Here is a 20,333-nt window from a genome sequence, read left to right as displayed (position 1 = left end):
TAACTAAATCAGTCATTTACACCAATTTTTACCAGTCACTAATCCCCCCTTCCCCCGGCTTCTACGAGCCCCACTCCAAGATGGCCGCCGCATTCCCCTTACTTCAACCAAGTCCTACCTCGGTTTTTACCTGCATGCTCTCAAATAGTATGCCCCACCCACCCCTCGGTAGCGATCACCGCCAGAACCCCATTGTCCTGCCAACGAGCAAGACCATATCCAGTAAGTTATTCCCACCCCTAGCGCGATTCTGTGCCGCTAATTAGACCCCAACAGCCTCTGATCCGGTTTCTTTCCCCTCAGGACTCTGCCCGCCGGAGATACCTTCCGCCGTGCCGGTAATCTAGGATCTCCTGAATCATTAAAATGTAAGTCCTGCTCTACCCGCGTGGGTTATTTTCACCACGCTTGTGTTTACCCCTCCAACCCTCGCCTCCTTCTCTCCCTCCAGCCCCCCAATCACGCGACGCGCCACCCGGCTAGGACGGAGATTGTAAGTAATTGCTCACTCCTACTATTAACGGATGGCCTATAGTACTATTCCATTTAAGTACCGTATACCCCTTGTCTCTCACCCTGACAGAACCGTGATATCCTGCGATCGTGCAGAACCGGTACCCCCGCCCCCACCGTGCAATTCGCGTCCCTCACGAAGGTATATCTCTTCCTCCTTGCACTTAAATCACTGCGCCGGATCTAGCTCACTGCGCCGCACAAAGTTTTTAAAAACTTTCTACTATGCCACGGGTCCAATTGCCTGAGGATATTTTGCGCAAGAATAATATTGCGTCGAAAAGTTTATTTTAATGATGTCACTACTCTTCCTCTTATTCACGCATGGCACTTTAAACGAGAATTGGCACTGTAAATAAGAGTCACCACACAGATTTATAAGGATCTCATTTGTAAAGACAAACAATTGAAACGTTACCTGGCAAGTTATAATTACTGCGCCGGATCTAGCTCACTGCGCCACACGAAGTTTTAAACCCTTTCTACTATGCCACGGGTCCAATTGCCTGCGGATATTATGCGCTAGAATAATATTGCGTCGAAAAGTTTATTTTAATGATGTCACTACTCTTCCTCTTATTCACGCATGGCACTTTAAACGAGAATTGGCACTGTAAATAAGAGTCACCACACAGATTTATAAGGATCTCATTTGTAAAGACATAAACAATTGAAACGTTACCTGGCAAGTTATAATTACTAACGTAATTTCTCCATATGTCTCCCCCCTTTTTTCCCAAAATTGTTTTACCACTAATTACTTCATGTTATTATGTAAAATGTCATAGAGGCCTAGCTATTATGCTCTCAAGACAAACATGACACAATGTTTTTTGTCCTGATGATGATGCTTGCATTTCTCTCTGCATCGAAACGTCGTCGACCCAAAAGCACCATATGTTTGTTATAAAAGTCACAAACGTCTTTTACAATGGTTTGCTAATAAGAATCCAAGTCTGTTGAACTGAATTACTAGTGCAGACCGCCTTGTGCGCCCTTACATAATTTATTTTTGTTTTGTCTTGTCTTCTGTGGGTCACAGGTTGTGCCCACTTGTGTATAAATGTTGATTATGTGAACCAATATAAATTATTCTAGCTAAATAAAGTTCTGTCCGGCTGGACAAAGGACACACATACTATTTAGTGTGGGTCTATCATTCACTTGATCCTAAATGACTAGGGTCCTCTGTTTTGTGTAACAAGATAGTCTGGAGTCATGCTCTACTTATGAAAATCAAGTATTGAGATAAAAGTTTAATTTTTTTTTTTTAACTGTGCCACCACTCTGACTCTAACTGGGTATCATATTATCTGTGGAACATTTTCACAGCATTTTTTACTTTGATAGAAACTGATAGCCTGCTCAATTTTAAATAAGGTCTTAATAAGGAAATCATCCACTTCTTCTTCAATAAGGAAGGGTACTTTATTGGTGCACCACTGACCTCAAAAGGACCGCATGACAGGGAGAAATGCAGTTGGGTAGAGAAACCTTTAATGGGTACAATGGGTCTACAATGGTGTTGTTTGTATCATCTGCTTTGCAATAATGCCATGTATCCTCTGGTTATTTTGTTGGCCCTGTATGTCAAAGGTTGAACTACAGAAAAATCTTAATCTGATCCTCACTACACTGAATATGTTGGAAACATCTGTGGAGTTGTCTTCTTCTTAAGGACAAGATACTGGTTACAAGTTGCTAAGCAGCGTCTTTTTCAGAACAGCTAATAATAACGTATTTATCCAGCTGTCAGTCAAAGGCTTCACATATTTTTTACAATGACTTTGGCTTTGATTATGAGCAACCTTGCCACAAGGGTGGTATTTATCACATATGATGAATTTGCTGGGGCTTACTAATTATTGACATATTTAACGACAATTGCAAGTTTACCAATTAAATTGGGGAAAATACAGATTCTAGTGTTTATTGAACCATAATCTCAGTGTCCTAGTATTTATTGGCCTTTTATCACTCGGTAAATGTTGACATGTTTGACTGTTGAAATTTACTGTGAAAAAATCAGACTGTCACATCCACGATAGTGTCTAACAGGTGTGTATTGTAATAGTTTGGAGTAATACTATGCCCTTGTGATACTCTATTACACACATTCATGTCAATCTTAGACCATTTGGAGATGGAATGAGTTGAGAATCTTGTGAAGAACGAATCTTCCACCAAATTCACATGCCATACAGACTGATGGGCACCTACTGTATTATTGTTAGACAATTTTAGAAGTGTATAAAATAGTAATTTACTAAAAGAAGGCTGGTGTTTGGCACACAATTTGGAGGGGGAGCTAACTGCTATGAGTTCTATAAAGTGGGTCCAATAAAAAGCACGTGGGCTCCCCATAGTATGTACAACAAGCCTTTACAATGCAATAGGTCTCGCAGCATTAAAGTTTGAGTTATTGGCATTGTGTATGACAATGCGTTGCAGCAAAAAAAAAATTCAACTTTGAATTGGTGTGTAAAGATTAATTGCAAACTGTCAGTTGTTGCTCATAATATGCAAAGTTGGCAATAATATAGACTGCTAGTTTTGCAGTTATAAGCATATATTGTAAGTATGTGTTTTTATGATAAAATGTGTGTGGTTGTGTGTGTAGTTGTGTGTGGTTGTGTGTGTGGTTGTGTGTGTGGTTGTGTGTGTGGTTGTGTGTAGTTGTGTGGTTGTAGTTGTGTGGTTGTAGTTGTGTGGTTGTAGTTGTGTGGTTGTAGTTGTGTGGTTGTAGTTGTGTGTGTAGTTGCATGTGTGGTTGCATGTGTGGTTGCGTGTGTGGTTGCGTGTGTGGTTGTGTGTGGTTGCGTGTGTGGTTGTGTGTGTGGTTGTGTGTGTGGTTGTGTGTGTGGTTGTGTGTGTGGTTGTGGGTGTGTGTGGTTGTGTGTGTGTGGTTGTGTGTGTCAAGGGACAAGCACATTACAAGTTGGATGTGTGCAGATTGGCCCGGTCCCCACACGTCCTGCACAGCGGGTCATGGAAGCGCTACGTAAAGCTAGCCTCAGGTGATTCAGAGAGCCGCCTCTAGGGGCCCTGTGCAAAGTGAGACATGCAGTCCCTTTGGAATTCCAAGCAGCATTTGTCCCGTGCAGCGGGAGTCATGGATGTGCTATGAAGTGCTAGCTGCATGTGTTCTGGATTCAGAATGCCGCCTTCAGGGATCCTGTGCAAATGGGGACTTGCAGTCCCTCTGGAATTCCAAGCGCCATTTGTCCCACGCAGCGGGGGTTGTGGATGTGTTGTGTAGTGCTAGCTGCAGGTGTTCAGGATTCAGAGAGCCGCCTCCAGGGGCCATGTGCAAAGTGGGACATGCAGTCCCTCTGGCATTCCAATCGCCGTTTGTCCTTTGCAGTTGTGGACATGGACCTGCTGCACTCTTTGTATACAAGTCCTCCTCCCCCTTCCTTGAGACTCTGCTGTACTCTGAAGCAGCCCTGTTCTTTTAAGGTACCACCTTACGAATGGTAATAAGTTAATATAATGTATACAACAAGCAGCCGTGAGCAAGGGCTCCATTTCAAAGGATAATTTCCGGTCAACTACCCACCGTACGGGAATTAGCACATTGTTTTGCAGAATAAAAGAAGCACTGGCAACAGCAAAAAAAAAAAAACAAGCAGGCAAGCACAAGTGTGGGAAACAGAAACTCTAGGGGCCGAGAAAGGCGCAATGCATGCTTAGAGGAGTAATGTCTACATACAAAACGTCAGATAGAGGTGTTTGGAGAGTTTAACAGACTTACAAACCAGCAGTATAAAAAACAAGCCGTGAGCGTGCACATCCCGAAACCGGAAGTTCGGGAACGTCACGCCTGTTGTGGGGCGGGACTTCCGTCTACTGAAGCCTGCGCCCACGGAGTGGCTGGCCCACAGGAGCAGTGGTGACGCGGGGCTCTCATGCCCAAGGTAGGGCCCGCGAAGGCTGCAGAAGTCCGGAGTGGCGTCGATGCGGCGAGTGGGGCTTAGTTGTACTGGGGGTGGCGGCGGCAGGGTGTGTGGTGTGTGTCTCTGTCTGTGTGCGCTTGTGTGTGTGCGCTCGTGTGTGTGTGTGTGTGTGTGTGCGCGCGTGTGCGTGCATGTATGTGTGCTCGTGTGTGTGTGCGTGTGTGTGCCTGTGTCTCTCTGTGTGTGCACTCGTGTGTGTGCCTGCGCGAAGCGTAAGCAGGGGTGTGTGTGTGGCTGTGTGTGTTGGACGTTACTGCATGCGAGAAGTGCATGAGGCTTTCAAGGGAGACAGGAGATGGTGAACGCACGCGCGACCTGATCCGATTCCGGCATGCAGCACGTGCCCATCTCCGGTCTCCTTGAAAGCAGACTCGACGACTATAAGTCTCGCTGCGACATCGCTTCGCGATGCGTCGTAGGTGCGAGACCTAAAAAGGCTTCAAGCCTTAAACACACCTGGTCTTGCAGAGAAAGGGTGGCAAATGGCAGTAGTAGTTTTACAAGGCTGAAGGCTAGGTTATTGCAAAGCCCTGTATTTAAGACTTGCTGAGGGCTTGATGAAACTACTGCAAACTATCCAACATCATGACGGCAGAGGGGTATGGGAGCATCTAGGTTAGTGTGTACAGCGGCGATCCAAAGACAGGCAGACAAACGAGGTGTCAAACCTTAAATGCCTGTCTGATTTATTGATATCTTTTGAAACTTTATTTCTAGGCACTAGGCGAGTCAAATGTTTGTCTCATGGGTCCATACAGTGCCTTAAAAGCCTGTGGGGGATGTTTTGCTATCTGTTCCTTGTGACATCTTCTCCCTCGCCTGTGTTGCTCCATGAATAAATGTAGCATTGATTACGCAGGCTGGGTGACGCTTGTAAGCACCGTGAAAAATAAGCACTAGGACTCAGACCAGCTTGGACCAGAGGGAAGCATGTAAATAATAGACAACAAAAACCAAGGTAAAATGGGGGTTACTTGCCTTTCGTTGGCCATAAATAGCTAGGTTTCTCCTTTTGTCTTTTCCATTATGGTGAAACGAAAAATCAACAAACGTTTGAGTAAATAATTAAGAGAAAATGGAAAATAACTCAATCTGCCCTGCCTTCTCTCTTTCTCTCTCTGTGAACCCATCCTTTATCACTTACTTCTTGACTAATGTTGGACTTCACCTTGTCTTCTTGTTGGGTGTGGTGAGCACAGGAAGTCATTACATATAGGAGGACGTGTATTGTCTTTGTGATGATAAAACGTTTTGCTATCCGATTCGGACGTCGCCAAGTTGCATCAGCATTGACAATCTTGGCCCTGTGCCTGGCTCACCCTAAAACTGATTTGTTTTGGTCCTGGGCACGTATGGGGAAGTCGGTTTTTATGTTGGTGTCCTTTGCTCTTTTTACTCAGTCTACAGTGTTGTAAAAGAGTTTCAGGCTTGAAAAAAAAAAAAAAGAGTTTCAGACAATTGTTTTAGATCTTATATGTGGCTTATGTGCTTTCACAGACAACCCACGTTAGTTCATTGAACGCATTATTTCTCCCAGTATTGCGACATTGGTGTTTTTTTTTCTAATGCACATACCAGTGAGGCACGAGTGCCTTAGGGTGACCTAGAGTCATGGTGCCTCGGGTGGCTGACCTGCAGTTTGTTTGCTGTTACGCTGTGGCCTTCAGCTCAGATTTAGTGATTAGTGGGAGATCTCTCTGCATCCGCCGCAGCGTAGAATCGAGCTCCTTCTTGTACAAAGGGGAAAGTCGCTGTGCATTCCCCAGTGACAGCGACGACATTGTATCACGGCTAAGCCGGGACTTTTCCTGGTACTGTGTGTGCTTGAAAGTCCGGTCCCAGGGGGTGGCTTTTTTACGAACTCTCGTTTATAAGCAGGCCGGACTTTCCTCTCTTTAAAGCACCTTGGTGACCGAGGGGTTATATTTCAGAAGCGGGTACTCGTCTGTGCTGAGCATTGAGTTACACTTGCCGTGCGGCCTCTCTACTGTGCCTGGCAGCCTGGACAGAGCTAAGTGACCCCGAAACGTGAGCAAGTTGGTCCAAACGCAGCAAGCACCGACCGGTGCGTTCGTTTGTGCAAAAGTGGTGCACTTGATGCTGTTGATCTTTCGCCTCCGAGCGGGTGCAGCTTTAACGTTCCCACTTTCCTTAAATCAATTATTGATCTTAGTGGATTTTCTTTTTTTTAAACGGTCATTGTATTCCTATAACGTCAACCCTAGCGAAAAGGCCGCGGGGCGATGTGCTTGGTCAAACACAAGCATAACGTTAACTAGTGACTGGAGGGGTAGCTGGGTTGTGGACGGTTACTGCTTTGCAATGTAATGTTCATCCCTTTCCTAAGAGGCAGCAGCTTCGGCGCGGTCCTTATGTACGCCTGTTGTGGGGAGGGAGTTCCGTCTTCTGCAAGAAGCCCGCGCTCACGGAGTGGGTGGCCCAGAGGAGCAGTGGTGACGCGGGGCTCCCATGCCCGAGGGAGAGCCCCGCGAAGGCTGCAGAAGTCCGGAGTGGCGCCGATGCGGTGAGTGTGGCTTAGCTGTACTGGGGGTGGCGGCGGGGGGGGCGACGGTGGTGTGTGGTGTGTGTCTCTGTATGTGTGCGCTCGTGTGCGTGCGTGTGTCTCTGTGTGTGCGCTCGTGTGTGCGTGCGCGAAAGCAGGGGGGGGTTGTGGCTGTGAGTGTGTTGGAGGCTTTCAAGGGAGACAGGAGATGGAGAACGCGCGCGCGACCTGATCCGATTCCGGCATGCTGCACGTGCCCATCTCCTGTCTCCTTGAAAGCAGACTCCACGACTATAGGTCTCGCTGCGACATCGCTTCGCGATGCGTCGCAGGTGCGAGACCTAAAAATGTACTGGATAATTAGTCAAATACCAGTAACAAATTGCATCAGACAACAGATGGTTGAGGAATTCTTATAAAGGTTTGCACTACATGAACAGCCAAGACAACACATAAAAGGTTGATTTTATGTAGAACGTCTTATGTTAAATATCTTAATTTGTGTTCACATGCTATAATGTCATCAAATGAAAGCAGAAGGAATTAGTTACTTACCTGTTCACTATAGTTCTCCAGTATTATCTTTCATAGATTCACATGCTTGTATCTTCCCCGTCGTCATGGTGGGAGTCTCACGGTAACAGAATGACCAAAGCAGTATCAGAGAAGAAAAAACTGCATAGAAAAGCCCATAGGGCCTGTATTATTTTGTAACCAGACCTCCTCATTGTTTGGTCCAAATGTCAGCCAATCATCATTACTGCCCTGACCTCACACTCCCCAGCAGAACCTTCCTGCCTCAGATTTCCAGCCCCACGTGTGAGACATGGATAAATAAAGAGATCGCAGGTTCTACCTGAGAAACGGGGAGGTGGGCGGGCGCATGTTAATCTATGAAAGATAATACTGGAGAACTATGGTGTACAGGTAAGTAACTAATTCCTTCTCCAGTATTACATCTTTCATAGATTCACATGCTTGTATCAGAGTAGCAAGTAGTACCCAAAACCTGGAGCGTTTCCATGGTAGAACTGTGTAGTATGGTTCTGCTGCGTAGATACCTTTAAAATCCAATCTAAATATACGCAGAGCAGATAATAATAAAACAGAATAACAGTAGAAGAGTACATGATACGTTATTCACAGAAATACTTAAAACACCATCTATATTAAAATATAAATATATACTGTACATAATACCAATACAGAGTGAAGAATACCTTATTGGAACAGAACGTCTCAGTACAGCGTGCCCCACTGCTGTGTCCTCTTTCCACGCAGTGTCCAGACAGTAGTGCTTGGTAAATGAATGCACACTTCTCCACGTTGACGCGCTGCAGATGTCCGGCAGAGACACTCCTGCAAACAATGCCGTAGATGTCGCCATCTTTCTTGTGGAGTGAGCATTCACTCTGGAACGCAGTGGCTTTCCAGCTTTTTCATGACATTTAATGATTGCCGACGATATCCATCTGGCAATACTCAGTCTTGACAGAGGCAGTCCTTTCCTCTGACCCTCAAATGCGACATTTTCGAAATGTCTGTGTTCGCTCAATGTAGAATTTTAAACACTTGGAAATATCTAAGGAATGCAGAGCCCTTTCTGCATCAGAAGAGGGATTGCTGAAAAAAGTAGGCAAAATTATTGGTTCATTAAGATGGAACAAAGTAGGAACCTTGGGTATAAATTTTGGGTTTGTCCTCAGTATCACTCTGTCCCTTCGAAATTGGAGAAAAGGCTCTTCCACTGAGAAGGCATGAATCTTGCTAACTCTCCTTGCCGAGGTGAGTGATAGAAGCAGAGCTGTCCTCCATGAGATAAATTGCAAGTCTACCTTGTGTATAGGCTCGAATGGCGGCCTCATCAGTTGCATCAAAACTGTGTTAAGTTGCCATGGTATTGGCGGCCGTTGAATGGGTGGAAAAGCTCTAAAGAGCCCCATGACAAATTCCTTGATTAGTCTGTGAGACCAAATAGACGGCTCACCCGGCGTCCTCCTGAATCTTGATATTGCCGCCAAATGCACCTTTACTGAGGCATGAGAGAGTCCCACTTTTGATAATGACAGCAAGTAAGGTAAAATACCTTCAGGTGGTACTGTAAGCGGGTGAAGATCTTTACCAGCGCACCAGTGACAGAAACGTGTCCATTTCGCTGTGAAAGTTTTGTTCGTAGGCAGAGCCCTGGATTGCGTTAATATATCCCTGCAATCCTGTTGTATGATCATGGCCTGGAATTCTCGCTCATGAGGTTCCATGCGGACAATTTTAGCGATGTCAGGTCTGGATGAAGAATCTGGCCGTTGTTCATTGATATGAAGTTCTGGAACATCGGGAACTGCCACTTGTTGCCTTTGAAAGTTGTAGCAGGTCTGAAAACCATGCTTGTCTCGGCCAAGCTGGTGCTACCAGAATTATCTGACATGGTTCCAATCTTATCTTGCGAAGGACTCTTGATATCAAAGGAAATGGTGGGAACGCGTAAGCGAACATTCCCGTCCAGTTCAGATGAAACGCATTTCCTTTTGACCTTTGTTGAGGGCACCTGGACGCAAACTGCTCGCACTTTGAGTTGTCCCGAGTCGCGAACAAATCTAACATTGGTGTGCCCCATTTTTTAAACACTCTGTATAGCTGTGTGTCGTTCAGCTCCCACTCGTGCAAAACATTCTTCGTGCGACTTAAGACATCTGCTCTCGTATTGAGAATGCCCAGAATATGCTGTACCTGGATAGAGATGTCGTGCCTTATGAGCCATTTCCAAATCCTTTGCGCTAGTATGGAAAGCTGTTTGGACCGTGTTCCCCCTTGTTTGAGGAGATAAAACACTGACGATCCCTGAATTCTGGGGAGAAAAGCTTGAAGCCCCAGAAACACCGCTTTGAGCTCCAACATATTTATGTGAAGTTGTGCTTCCATTCCGACCAGAGCCCCTGGATTTTCAGCTCCTGAAGATGCGCACCCCATCCTTGCAACGAAGCGTCTGACGTCATCACATGTTCGTGGCTCTGGAGTTCGAAAGACAGACCCTGGTTCAAGTTCTCCCGAATCTTCCACCATGACATGGCCACCTTCATTCGATGAGATATGATGAACCGATTTGCGAATGTTCCTTTTGATTGAACCCACTGCTCGTCTAGCTGTTCCTGTAACGGTCTCATCTGAAGACGGCAGTTTGGAAACAGTGGGATGCAAGATGAAATCATTCCCAACAAGGATTTGTATATCCTCACAGAAATTAACCTTTTTGCTTGCATAGAGGTTGCTAGGCCTATAATTTTCCTGATCCTTTCCTCCGAAGGATATGCTTTTGCTTCCTGTGTGCATATCCATGCTCCTAAAAATTGAATGCCTTGTGCTGGGGCCAGAAATGATTTCTCTAAGTTGGTCCTCAGGCCTAACCGATGAAACAGTCTGATGCAGCGATGTAGGGATGTCTCGGCCTACTTGAAGGATGCACCTGTCACAAGCCAATCGTCGAGATATGGGTAAATGCAGTGACCCTTCAACCTTAAGTGGGCCGCCACTGGGGCCATGCATTTCGTAAAAACCGTCGGGCCGATTTGAGGACAAATGGCAACACTTTGATTTGAAAATGGTGACGCTCCACAAAAAATCTCAGATACTTTCTGTGCTTTCGATGGATTGGTATATGGAAGTATGCATCCATGAGATCCAACGAAGCCATGAAGTCCTTTTTCTTCAGCATAAGAAGGATCTCTTGCAGCGAGAGCATCCGAAAGGGAATTTTCTTCATATATTGATTTAGATCCCTCAAATCCAGTACCTGTCTCCATTTTGTTGTTTGCTTCTTTTTGATGAGGAAGATATGTGAATAAAAGCCTTTCCCTCTGTGATTCCGCGATACTTCCTCTATAGCCCCCTTTTGTAGTAATGAAAGGACCTCCCTTTGCAACTCTTGTGCATGTTGATAGTGCTTGACCACCGGGGGGTGATCTGGTGGTATTTGCACAAACTCTAGGGTATGGCCTTTGGTTATCACGTCCAAAACCCACCTGTCCGATGTTATGGACAGCCAATTTCTGAAGAATAGAGACAGATAGTGGTCGTTTTCGGGAACTTGCTGAGTGGAGAGCACCATCATGGAATCATTGTCGTCTATTAGACTGCTGATTCTTTCCTCTGTTGGAAGACTTGCCTCTGGACTGCTGCTGAAAGGAAGAGTTTGAAGATCTATATTGTTGACCCGCATTGTATTGCCTATAACTCTGCTGGTTGTAGGGTTGATATCTGTTGGATTGATAACTGGACCGCTGATTGAACTGGCCTCTCGTACCTCTCCTGCGAAAGGATTGAAACCTTCCTTGTTGTAGGGATCCCAGTGCTCTGGCTGTATCTGTATCCGACTTAATGCCCTGTAGGGCCTCATCCACAAGTTTGCCAAATAGATTTTCGCCATCGAAGGCCATGTCGACAATCTTCGCCTGCACTTCCGGACGGAACGAGGTCGCCTTCAACCAACCCTGTCTCCGGAGGGAAACTGCTCCTGCCATCTGTCTAAAAGCCATGGTTGAGACATCCATTGCCACATCAATAGATTCTGAAGCTGATTTCGCTCCATCACAAAGGATAGCAGCTGCTTCTTCTTTCTTGTCTTCCGGGAGTGCAGCTAAAATGGGCGCCAAATCCGACCACATTTGTCTGTTAAAGCGGCTGAGTAAAGCCATAGCGTTGGCTACTTTAATAGTAGAGGCTGCCATCACTGCAAACCTCTTTCCAGCTCCGTCCATTCTCCTTCCCTCCTTGTCTGGCGGTATCAGAAGTAGAAACTGGGTTTTTGGAGTTTCTTTGCGCCGCTTGTGTTACCCCTGACTCTGGTTTAGGGTGTCCTATCAGGCAGGCCGGAGAAGACTCTGGGGCTCTGTATTTCTTTTCGATTCTAGGAACCGAAACTGCAATTGAAGCCGGCGTCTTCAAAATTTTTAGACCCTCATCCCAAATATGCTGGATGATTGGGATTGATCTAGAGGTCTTCCTAGCGCCATCTTTGAAGTCGTTTAAGAAATATTCCGTTTCTTGAACCTCCATCTCTAAATCTAATCTTTTAGCTGCTTTCTCTATAATGTCGTGGAATCCTCCAATATCTTGAGGAGGAGAAGTGGATGGTGCCGGGATAGGCGAGGGGGCTGACGGCAAAATATACTCATTCCATTCCTGGCCTCCCGAAGTATCCTGAGTGAGTTCACCCTCCTCAGGCTGATCATCATCGTCTGTATCAGTTAGGTCATCTCTGGTTGTCACCACTGGTGGTGAACGTAGAGGCTTCGTTGGCTGTGTATTCTGGGCCCTCGGAGTTTGTGGTGCAGGAGCCGGTGTAGATGACAGAGGCGCATTTGCCTCTGGAAAACGACGATAATAGTCATTAATCATAAGCCTCAGGTCAGATACTAGAGATGTAGGCATAGAGACAGACTCTTCTCTTGCTTCCTCCTACTGTTCTTCCTCCTCACCATTGTCACCAGTGTCCTGGAAAGATTCATATCTTGAAGACTTTGACTGGGCCCGCTCTTTAAATGAAAAAACTTCCTCCTCATCTGTGTCCTGGCTCTTTATTTTAAGTTGTGATGGACTATAGGCCACTCCAGATGACCCCTCATCATCTGAGTCTTGCTCCACCAGGCTGGACGGAGGCAGAGGAGAATTTGCGTCCACGACGTGAATTCCGCTGACTTACATATAGTCGACGATCCCCTCGACGATTGATATGAACGGATGGAGATTAAAGTCTTTGACTTTGGCGATTCAAAGGCCTTCACCGTCGAAATCACACTCAACATCGTCGACGGAGCCGTCGTCGTCGGAGCCATCGTCGACGGGGCCGGTGTCGTCGTCAAAGCCATCGTCGACGGAATCCCCGTCGTCGACGGCTTTCTCGTCGACGGGATAGTCACACTCGTCGACGTAGTCGTCGTCGACACTGACTTAGTTCCTGTCGTCGACACAGCTGTCGTCGTCGAAATAGTCGTCGTCGACGCTGAAGTTGTCAACGGGGCTGGTGTCTTTACCTCAGATTTTTAAGTAGAAATCCTGGAACTGTTCGCGGGAGCAGAAGATGCCACCTTCTGACCTGACGACTTCTTGAGAGGAGTCTGAGGTAGAGAAGACGCCTCCCTTCCCCTTAGATTTAGACTTTTTAGGCTCTACCATCTCCTCAGAATGTGAGGCCTTCTTCTTTTTTGGTGTTTGAGCACTAGACTCCTCACCAGAATCTGAATCTGATGCGGCCTTCCTTTTTTGAAGCCAGAGCAGCAAACGAGCCTCTCTGTCCCTCAAAGTTTTAGCAGAGAAGGCTCTACAATATTTACAATCCTTGGCAATATGCTTTGGATGAAGACAGTATAAGCAGTCCTTGTGAGGGTCTTCAGAGAAAAGCCTAGCTTTTCCACAGGATCTGCAAGGTCTGAAAAGCCTCTTTTTAGAGCTCTCAGCCATTATAAGGTAAAGTAAATGATAGACAATACCTTATCCAGAAGAAAAATTCAGTTGAAAAAGGCCAAAAGTTCAGTTTTAAAATACCAAACTGAGCAGAGCTCAGGGAGACTCCTTCCTCACACGAAGGCGGTTGGAAATCTGAGGCAGGAAGGTTCTGCTGGGGAGTGTGAGGTCAGGGCAGTAATGCCGATTGGCTGACTTTTGGACCAAACAATGAGGAGGTCTGGTTACCAAATAATGCAGGCCCTATGGGCTTTTCTATGCAGTTTTTTTTCTCTATGATACTGCTTTGGTCATTCTGTTACCGTGAGACTCCCACCATGACGACGGGGAAGATACAAGCATGTGAATCTATGAAAGATGTAATACTGGAGAAGAAAAGCTTTAGATCTATAATAGAGCAAAACAGAGGAGCAAGAGTCAGTTTTATTTAAGAACAGAATGTACGGGAAGAATCTTCCTCCCCAGGAAGCAGAAGACCTGAACAAATTGAGGATCAATAATGTAATCGCAAACAACGTCTTCTTGCAAATACCTATTTTTGATAGCATCATAATGTCAGATGCATTTTCAAAGGCCAAACAAATGTTGGTTTATATCACGTAGATGATGGGCAAGAACACTGCAACAATTTATTTTCAGTTTGCACTTCTGCAGAACTACTTCCATGGGAAGAACAAGCCAGTTTCCCCCAAATGCATATAACAATCCCATTTTGAATCAGAGGCTGCTGTTCAATCCATTGCTAATTCATGAAACAGATCACCTCATATCTTTTTCTACACAAAAACAATTGTAAAGAAATAAACATAGTCCCACCATTTTTTAAAAGAGGTACACTTGTGGTAGGGTGAAAGGAAGGTTCAGAGACAGCCAAATTACTGGACATTTAATGAGCGAACAAGTCCTACATGTTAAACACAAGTGTGCTGGAATGTTGCAATATACATTTCTTTTTTACATCATAACTTTACATTAATGGTGTAGACCGGTTTTATATTCTCTAGAGTCTCAGAATATAGCAGCACATAAAATAATTAAATTGTATCTTTCAATATTTAAATCTAAAAGTGAACCTACCGAGTGTTTGTTACATCGTTAAAGTCTTCTGCCCATTTCTTCCTCGTCTGTGCTGAAGTGGAACCATCTAAGCGATAATAATCAATATTCCGCATCCACTTTCCTTCACCTAGAACATTTAATAGGTATTTTATTGCTTCTCAGCATCTTCTACAGAAGAAGCACTGCAAAATTATTCAAGATTATGTTCTGAATCAACTTCATAGCGCATTCAACAGTTTGAGACAAAGCTAACTTGCAATGCTAGATGCACAAGCTACATATATATATATATATATATAAAATGGAGGGTGTTTAGTACAAATAATTCAGAGTTTTAGGAAAATTGGGTACATGCTGTATGCTATAATGCCATAATACCACTGAATTACTAATCCCTTCCCAAATATCTGACCCTCAACTCCAAAAAGCTTTACTTCAAACACATTTTGATAGATTGTTTTTGATAACAATATAAGTTACTAGTAGCTACTTTTGTGGTCATCAATTTATCTTTATTCTTGAACTTTTCACAGCTCCTTTGAGGTTGTAATTTAAAACATTCAAAATATTGTTGCTTGAAGCTACAAAAAACATTATGCTCTGCAGTGGCGGTTTGTCCGTATCAGCAGTGGGGCGTTGCCCCACTAACGCTTTAAATTATTAATACAATTTCAACTTTCAATGTTGAAATTGTATTAATAATTTATTTAAAGTGGCGCGTTTTGTTGAGCAGCGGTGTCACGTCACCGTCACGTGAACCAGAGTCGCATCAGGCGGGCCTGCACTACTGAAAAAAGACTGAGCAGAGTGAGACAATACTGCGCATGTTGGGTTTGGCCGGCTCCCTTTCCACAGCCAGGAACCCAACATGCGCACAGTGCCATTTAGAAATCAAGCACTAGGTGACTAGGGGTTTGCCCAAAACCACAGACCCCAGTGGTTGAAAAATGAGCAGCGAGTTTGCCTGCTCACCCCAATCCTGGCACTGCTCTCTTACAGAGAGAGCCTCTCTCTGTAAGCGAGCAGCACCAGAATGGGCTGGCTGGGTGCAGTGTTGCAGCATGCAGTGCGCAGCGGTGGTTGCCATTCTAGTCGTCTGATGCGTAGAGGTTGTTGGCCCCTTCTGACTCTTCCTCGGGGTCTCTACTTTGGCCCGGGATGGCCGTTGGCTCCCACGCGCAGGCCTTCTCTGTGGAGGCTTTCCGCTTTTGTGGGAAAAAATGCAAGAAAAATGAAGTGCTCAGATCATAGCGTCGAGAAGCAGCTGGGACAAGAAGAATGAACATTCACCGACAGAACGGCGAAGAAGGTGAGCCGAATATTAAATGGGGGTCCCTCGTATAAGTCACCCTGACCATCTGTTGGCTGAAACGGACCCCTTCTATTTTCTTTATTACAAATGCCAGTAACGTGATTCATATTCATGTTCAGTAAGGTGCAGCGAGATGTATTAAAGTTGTCAGTAGAGTTGTTGCTTCTGAAGAGTTATATATGGTACGTTATACACTAAACCAGCATATCTTCTAATTGTTAAGACTCGAGTAAAGACCGTAATAGTATTTATTTTGTTCGAAAATACCACTTTCTTTTTTTAAAAGTAGAGATTTTTTTATCAGGCAATTACGCAGCCGTGCACTGTCCAAGCTTTTCGAAACTGGAAACACACAATGTGTTTAACGAATCTAGCAAGTGAAGAGTATTAACAATGCTAATAATGTTGTTATTCCCATCGGTTGTCCAATTAGAAATATACACTTGTCGATATTTTAAAACGAAGTGCATTGTCTATAGAAATAAATGTTTAAGGGTTTGTGCAAACACCCATGTATATTTTTTATTTGATCAGTAATTTTGCTTGGAGCAGGAGAGAAATTAAAATGTGTGGGCATCTGTGATGTAAAGAAAAGTGACAAGGCAATGCGATGCTAATACCTTTAATTTGCGCCTTTATTTCAAATGTGCTTGCCAGCTGTAAAATTCTGTATCACGTCTCTGCCCCAGTGAATGCGTTGGGATTTAACTGCTTTGGAATAACAAAACATCACTAGACGGTTTATTCGACTCCCGTGTGTATAGAATGAGTGGCTTATTGCTGATAGTGCCTCTGTTTGTCGGGCAGCTTCACGGGGCTTCGCTAAAGTGAAAAATAGATGGTAAAGCTGGAACAGGAGCAATACGACCCTTTCCTTTTACAGGAAAGTAGTAGTATCGTATTACCATACCTTTGCTTGTGGGTTCGGGCAAATAAGGAGCATGTGAAATTTCTGAACTGGTGTTATTTACCGGTTATGTTTTGAAATAAGCCCGGACAGTCGGTCTTGATACAGCATTAAGTAATTGCACTATTGTTTGTCAATATTGTTGATGGAGCCGATACATTCTCATTAGATTATCTGATTAATGTGATGTTATAATGCTTTTGTAACACAATAAAACTGTATATATTTTATTTTTTTAAGTTGTAACAAAATATTTATATAATGAAACGTTAATACAGTGTTAAAAACGACCGGGAACCCACCTTCCAGGAGAGTGACTGGCAGATATTAAGATTTTGATGAAAATTTTCTTAAGTACATAACATTCCCTGAAGTTACTGCGCTTGGAAATGCATTCCGTACCCCTTTGATACTGAGCACTTTCATCAGTAACTTTTGATATAAGTTCCTTCTTGGTTCTCAGTTGGTGCTATACCAACTTTTACGCCCTACCACTTTCAAAGGTCACCAGCCGCCACTGATGCTCTGTCCTATATTGAACCTCATTGTAGCTTTGTAAAGGTGTTACTTATGACATCATTTGAGGAAGCTAGCTGTTGTGTAGGTTCTCCTATCTTAAAAAAAATAATATTTAAAAAGCAAAACTGACATGAAAAAGGCATGAGCTTTTGCACCCTTATTGTTCAATGCATGTTATTTCACATGAGGTATTTCTCAAACACATAACGTACTAACAGTGCTCAAAATGACCTGATATGCGATGATGTAACCTTCTCACTTTTAGTTATCAAAAAACGAAAGAATTCTGTGGGTTAGGTAAGGAAACATTTTTTGTGAGCCTGCAGTGTATCCAATATCCAAAACGAGGTATAGCGTGCACCGAGTCCAGTGGAACCCCAAAGGTAGGCAGAGGTAAAAGTAGATAGCACCTTACTCTCTATTTGTGGTAGTAAGGCTTTATCAGAGGGTAGTGTTAAGCATTTGTTGTACCCACTCAATCAGCAAATTATGTCACACACTCAAAGACTGAACTCAGACCAACTTTGTTTGTATAAAAATATTATTAAAGAGAAAAGGCTGATGAGAGTCAACACACAACAGATTACAGTAAATACAAAGTTCAGTCTTTAGACAACCTTAGTTTTTGTTGCTAGTCTTATTTTTCAAAAGTTGTATGTATGCATGTGGAAAAAAAAGCAAACACCATTCACAAGGGCTTCTTTAGGGCAATACAAGGTAGCCAGATTTATATATCAATGTTGTGATATCAGCAAAGAGCAATGTCACAAAACATCCCTGTAGGAGGATGTAGACTCCACAAATGAGACCAAAGGCTGCTGGTGACTAACATTGTGTCCTCAGTTCAATATGAATTGTACGTAGCTTTCAAAAGGGGAAGAGATATTGGGTCAAGACTACTGCAACAAAAACAGCCACTCGGGGTGACCTAAAGAAAGGGGTTATAAAACCACCCCAGAGGAGTGAGAACCCCAAAGATAAAAAGCTTGAGTCTTCAAGAGGGACCCAAAAACCAGCTCAGTGGGGTGGGTCCCAAAACTCTTCCCAGTCCAATAATAGATGGAAATGGAAGAACTTTGATCCCCTAAAGGCCTGGTGTTTCAACTGTAAGAAGTTGGGACACTTAACTGGAGATGCTAATTGCCCTAGCAAGAAGACCCCCTAGTCCTCCTACAGCTACTACTGGAGTAGTCACATGCCAGGTGGGATCAACAGTGTGCCCAGAGCAAATCAGGGTTCACACTGAAGCAGTTCTAGTCACAGGGGAGGGACGACGAGTTTGCCACTTTAGCTGTGTGGCCAGCCAACTTAAAGAAGTATTTGCAATACCCCTGAATCAATGGGACGAGAAAGGAGGCCCTGGGCGATGCAGGTGCCAGTGTCACTACGGTGAGAGTTGCACTGGTTTCCCCAGAGCAATACCGGATTGGGAAATGTTACCCAGTCACCAACGCCACTGACAGTGTTACTGATAACCATGCCATGGCTATGGTTTATTTATTTATTTTTTTGAGTTTTCTATAGCGCAAACCAGACCCAAGGTAGGGTATCAGAGCGCTTTACATAGTGAGCAAAATATTGGGTAGCACATATAGTAAACACGTGGCATAACAAACAAAACCCATATCATTTAAGGTGGTCAACAAAGCATAACCTAGTTCAGGGAAAAAGCGGCAAAGAGAGTAATTCTGAGCGATAAAAGTAAATTCGAGACTGTGCGAGTCTTGGCTTCTAAATGTCAGTAGACTGAGAGTGTAGTCAAGTTTGAGGTTGTGAGCTGGTGTGGTGATTGTGCTGATTTAAGGGAGGAATTTTCTCATCAAGAATAGTTTTGCTTCCTTTTTAAAGAGAGGTATCGGGACAATTTTTCTGATGGATGGCGGAAGCGAGTTCCAGATTCTTGGCGCCGCTCCCAAAAATGCTCTGTTGGACGTTTTAGTCTTGTTGAACCGCGAGGGTTTCAGGAGTAGATTGTCTGCACTCCTGGAGTGTCTGGTGTAGGAAGGTGGATACCGGACTATGGTTGCCCCGAAATTTTTGCCTAGTGTTTAGCTGGTTTTTGACTTAGTTGGCCTGGGATCCTGCTATTCAGGAACCCAGGCTATCTGCTCTCTCTTTAAAATGGACTGCATGTACCCTAGGTACATTACCAATTGGATCATGGATCCCTTGTGGGCCCCTGTACAGTGTACCCTAGGTACCCAGGGCATAGGTGCATTCAAGGCCTACCAGGGGCTGCAGCACGTATTGTGCCACCCCTGGCCTGGCCATACTATTTGACACAACTGGCTGATCACTCAGCTGGGGGAAGGTGGTGTAATCACCCTTTGCTTTAGGTATAGTATCTCTATATCAAATATATACAAGGACACACAGTAACCTATAAGTCACTCCTATTGCAGGCCTTATCGATCCTGGAGGCAGAGTGCTTGGTTATGTGTGAGATGGTGCTCTAGCACGAGCGGAGCCTGTCTGCAGCCTTTGGAACAATATCCTTTAGCTGTTTCCTGATAGCATCATACCATATACTCTTAGGTGCATTATGAACCTCGCGGTTAAATGCTAACTCTGGTTTGACATTATCAAAACATGTCGAGTAAGGTGTCATACGAATTGGAATACTACCCCATCTACAATTCTGGCGACGGGGGTAGCATTCCACCCTTCTAGAGGGACACGACATGTACAGAACCTGAACCCCGGTTAAAGTTAAACGGAGCCTCAGCATCACAAAATGTATGCTGCCACCAGACACAAGTCTGACCTCCTGCTGCTGGGAGTCCTTCCAGCGAGGGAGGTTTGGACAAAGGGTTTCCTGCCTTGGGAGGTGCTAGCACCACCCCAGACAGGATTTTATGTATCTGGTTAGGTAGGGCTGAATAGAATCAGACATGCCCGGGGCACACAAAGTGTCCCCGTGCATAGGCCAGTTCAAACCGGTGCTGGGGCACTCCAGCCCCAGCTCTGGCGCGAAACTGGACAAAGGAAAGGGGGTGTAACCAACCCCCTTCCCGGTCCCACCCATAGGAGGGACCTAGTAGGTAGTCCAGCCCCGAGAATTGGTTTAAAAGTAGGATCTGAGTCCCAAGACTGCAGATTACCCTGAAA

At 44.7% G+C, this 20,333-nt stretch overlaps 1 protein-coding gene across 1 annotated transcript in view; it reads right to left on the bottom strand.

The window, feature by feature from the left end:
- Positions 1-20,333, bottom strand: part of ATRX (ATRX chromatin remodeler) — a 1,815,989-nt gene that overhangs the window by 409,920 nt on the left and 1,385,736 nt on the right. The window contains exon 30 of the mRNA XM_078688830.1: positions 14,506-14,614. Coding sequence (XP_078544956.1) covers positions 14,506-14,614 — 109 coding nt within the window. The remainder of the gene's footprint in view (positions 1-14,505; positions 14,615-20,333) is intronic.

Source organism: Lissotriton helveticus, chromosome 4_1 (assembly GCF_964261635.1).
Source record: "Lissotriton helveticus chromosome 4_1, aLisHel1.1, whole genome shotgun sequence".
Lineage (NCBI taxonomy): Eukaryota > Metazoa > Chordata > Amphibia > Caudata > Salamandridae > Lissotriton > Lissotriton helveticus.
This window is presented reverse-complemented; position numbering and strand designations above follow the sequence as displayed.